Source organism: Etheostoma cragini, unplaced genomic scaffold (genome assembly GCF_013103735.1).
Source record: "Etheostoma cragini isolate CJK2018 unplaced genomic scaffold, CSU_Ecrag_1.0 ScbMSFa_1523, whole genome shotgun sequence".
Classification (NCBI taxonomy): Eukaryota; Metazoa; Chordata; class Actinopteri; order Perciformes; family Percidae; genus Etheostoma; species Etheostoma cragini.
The window spans coordinates 558,635-561,791 of record NW_023265587.1 but is presented as its reverse complement, the minus strand read 5'-3'; the positions used below and the strand labels follow the sequence as shown (position 1 = coordinate 561,791).

Below are 3,157 nucleotides of genomic sequence, written 5' to 3'. Positions count from 1 at the left end.
CCCCCCCCCCCCCCCCCCCCCCCATGTGTTTATATCAGGCCAACGCGGCTGCGTTCGAAGCCTGCTGTAAAGAGAGGATACGCCAGTTTGATGATGCTGAAGAGGAAGAGGACATCTGGGAGGAGAAGGAGATGAACTATGCAACACAAGCTAAGTCCAGAACCAGGTAAACCAGACTACGTCTTCCAGTCTGTGGTTCCCTTACTGCAGTGTGTAGTCTCTCCTCAACCTGGATCCACGTGCCTCTCCCCACCAGGTTCGGGGTCTCCCAAACCTCCGAGAACAGCTCCAGGAGCAGCATGGAGAACGGGGGCGGGGAGCGGGACCACGGCTCTGGATCCGATGAGGACGAGGACTCTGAGCAGAACGCGTCTGAGCCCAACACATCAGAAACGGGTAGATCAGAGACAGCGAAGACCCCCAGACCACATGCCATGTAACAGGGTTTCTGCGGGGTCTCGACAGTCAATGTCAAGTCAATGTCAATGTCAATTTTATTTCTATAGCACATTTAAAAACAACAACAGTCGACCAAAGTGCTGAACAGGGTCCATGTCGATGTCAAATAGATAAATAACAACCTCCAACCAAAATACATCCCTTTAAAACATCAGAATCCAGGTTCACGAGGGTTAAAAGCTGCAGCAAACAGGTCTTTAAACGCTTGTAGGGTCTGTGCAGCTTTAATATAGGGGGACCAGACGTCCCCGGTTTTGGTGACCTGTCCCCGGTTTTCACTGTGACTGACAGACCCGAAATTGGAACGAAAGAAAGAAAGAAAACATCGACCAAACGGATCCGATTGAGCAGCGCTGCTCAGAACTCAGAGATGTGTTAGAAAGCCGCGTTTACGATGCTTAAATCCATGATTATTTACATGGAGTCTGGTGGGTTTAGCGGACTTTGCAGACTTTTAGGTTCTAAAAAAGGATCTTCATCTTTACCAGAAAGGTCGACCTCCTTAGAAATCCTTTTTCCATAATGTTGTCTGTTGGGGGAAACAGCTCTGGGTCTGGGTCTAGGTCTAGGTTTAGTGTCCCGGTTTTAAGTTTTACGAAAATAAATTATTTACATGGAGTCTGGTGGGTTAGCCATGGCGATTTTGCGGACTTTTAGGTTTAAAAAAAAAAGGATCTTAATCTTTACCAGAAAGGTCGACCTTCTTAGAAATCCTTTCCATAATGTTGTCTGTTGGGGGAAACAGCTCTGGGTCTGGGTCTAGGTCTTGGTCTAGGTTTAGTGTCCCTGTTTTAAGTTTTACAAAAATAAAAACATGACGTGTTTTGGAGGTAAATCCGCTTCTTAGCTGAAAATGTCCCCGGATTTTGACTGAGAAATCTGGTCCCCTTACTTTAAAATGCATGGGGGGGTCGTTCCATAGGGGGGGGGATCCAGTCCCTTAGTGGGACTGGATCTCCCTGTAGAGGGTTTCCAAACCGAGACATGCATTTTAGGTTCTTGTAAAACTCCCTTTTCCCACCTGGTGCTTGTTTCTGTCGTTTACCAGCAGCGTACCGGTGACATACGTCAATGAGAGTCTCTTTTGGTCCTGTTTGCAGATCCAGGCTGGACAGCTAATTTCAGGGAGTCCGGAGAGACCGCGGCGTCCCAGACCCCGGCCCAGTGGGACAGCTCGTCCAGGAGCGGGACACAGACGCAGGGAGGTGGCTGGGCCACCTTCACTGAGTTCCAGCCCTTCTCCGGGTGAGAGGAAAACCCCTTTGACCCCAAATCCCCAGGTCTGGTTAGGAAACCGGTTTAACTGATGCAACAGGTATCACTACTGGATCTTTACCAGGGGGACCAAGACGGTTCTGAGGAACTCAAAGTAAACCTCAACCGGAGGAACCGGGGACTCAGACTTTGTTGTGTGCTATACGATGGCCGCGGGGGGGGGGGGGGGGGGGGGGGGGGGGGGGGGGGGGGGGGGGGGGGGGGGGCGTGGTACTTTCTGAAGTTTCAGGGACTTTAGAGGGCAGAGGGTCTTGTGGAGTTCCTGTAGGGTCATGGTCTTCCTTCCTTTCATTCATTAGTAAATGGCTGACCATTTTAGTTTAGTTTAACTTTCAGGTGTTCTGTCAGCAGAGGGGTCTCGGCTAGTAGACCTTAGGTTTAAATTCACACTATGGAGAGGGTTTGGGACCCTTTGACATGGTCTGCCCCATAGTGGTCTGGGCCTATGGATGTAGATTACTGGGGTAGACCGTCCCCTGTAACAACTGGATTTGACAAATTAAACACAGAACACTTGAACATGATGCAGTCTCAGTAGGGGAACTCGCGTAGGAACAAGGGGTTCTTCACAGCTTGTTAACACGGGTCTCTGGTCTTTGTGGTGGTTTTGACCCTGCAGCACAGAGACCGATCCCAGGTGCAGGTCTCCGGGGGACTCGGGCGGCGGCGACGTCGATCTACAAGCCAAACAAAACCACGAGAAGAGTGGTGAGTGTCCTCAGAGCTCAGACACACTGCCTGTTAAAGATGCTCACTCATTATGTAAATATACACTCTTCTTCTTCTTCTTCTTCTTCTTCTTCTTCTTCTTCTTCTTCTTCTTCTTCTTCTTCTTCTGTGGTGTTTGTGCCGTCAGACGTCGGCGCGTCCTCTGGTGCCTGGCCGGTGGGAGAGGGGGGGAAGGCCCCCCTCGTGGCCTCCGACGGCAGCTCCTCCGGGGGATCCGACAGCGAGGACGACGACAAGAGAGCCGGCGCTCCTCCCCCCCCCGCCTCGGCCGCCGCCGCCGTCGTCTCGGAAACAGCCGCCGGCGCCCCCGGCAACAAGACAGCTGACCTCAAAAGGTTTGAATCTCTTAGCGGGGAGCCCGGCAGTCGGTGGTCCGATCCTCCTGGGTGGACCGGTCCACTCTCGTCTATATTAGACTCCTAATTACCACCGTGAGGTAGTCGGAGACCGGGATGTTAAACTACTGGATTCACTCCGTTTGGTCTTCTTCTTCTTCTTCTGCTTCTTCTGCTTCTGCTTCTTCTTCTGCTTCTTCTTGTTCTTCTTCTTGTTGTTCTTCTTCTTCTGCTTCTTCTTCTTCTTCTTCTCGCATCTTCTTCTTCTTCTTATCGCATCTTCTTCTTCTTCTTCTTCTTCTTCTGCTTCTGCTTCTTCTTCTGCTTCTGCTTCTGCTTCTTCTGCTTCTTCTGCTTCT

The 3,157-nt window shown here is 51.0% G+C and overlaps 2 protein-coding genes across 2 annotated transcripts in view; one reads left to right on the top strand and one right to left on the bottom strand.

Annotated features, from left to right (window-relative positions):
* Positions 1-2,886, top strand: part of ppp6r2a (protein phosphatase 6, regulatory subunit 2a) — a 19,756-nt gene extending 16,870 nt beyond the window's left edge. The window contains exons 18-22 of the mRNA XM_034865359.1: positions 39-166; positions 257-396; positions 1,560-1,704; positions 2,354-2,442; positions 2,591-2,886. Coding sequence (XP_034721250.1) covers positions 39-166; positions 257-396; positions 1,560-1,704; positions 2,354-2,442; positions 2,591-2,886 — 798 coding nt within the window. The remainder of the gene's footprint in view (positions 1-38; positions 167-256; positions 397-1,559; positions 1,705-2,353; positions 2,443-2,590) is intronic.
* The window catches only part of sbf1 (SET binding factor 1), a 68,074-nt gene continuing 67,803 nt past the window's right edge, over positions 2,887-3,157 (bottom strand). Inside the window, exon 43 of the mRNA XM_034865358.1 lies at positions 2,887-2,952. Within this exon, the coding sequence (XP_034721249.1) occupies positions 2,887-2,952 (66 nt within the window). The remainder of the gene's footprint in view (positions 2,953-3,157) is intronic.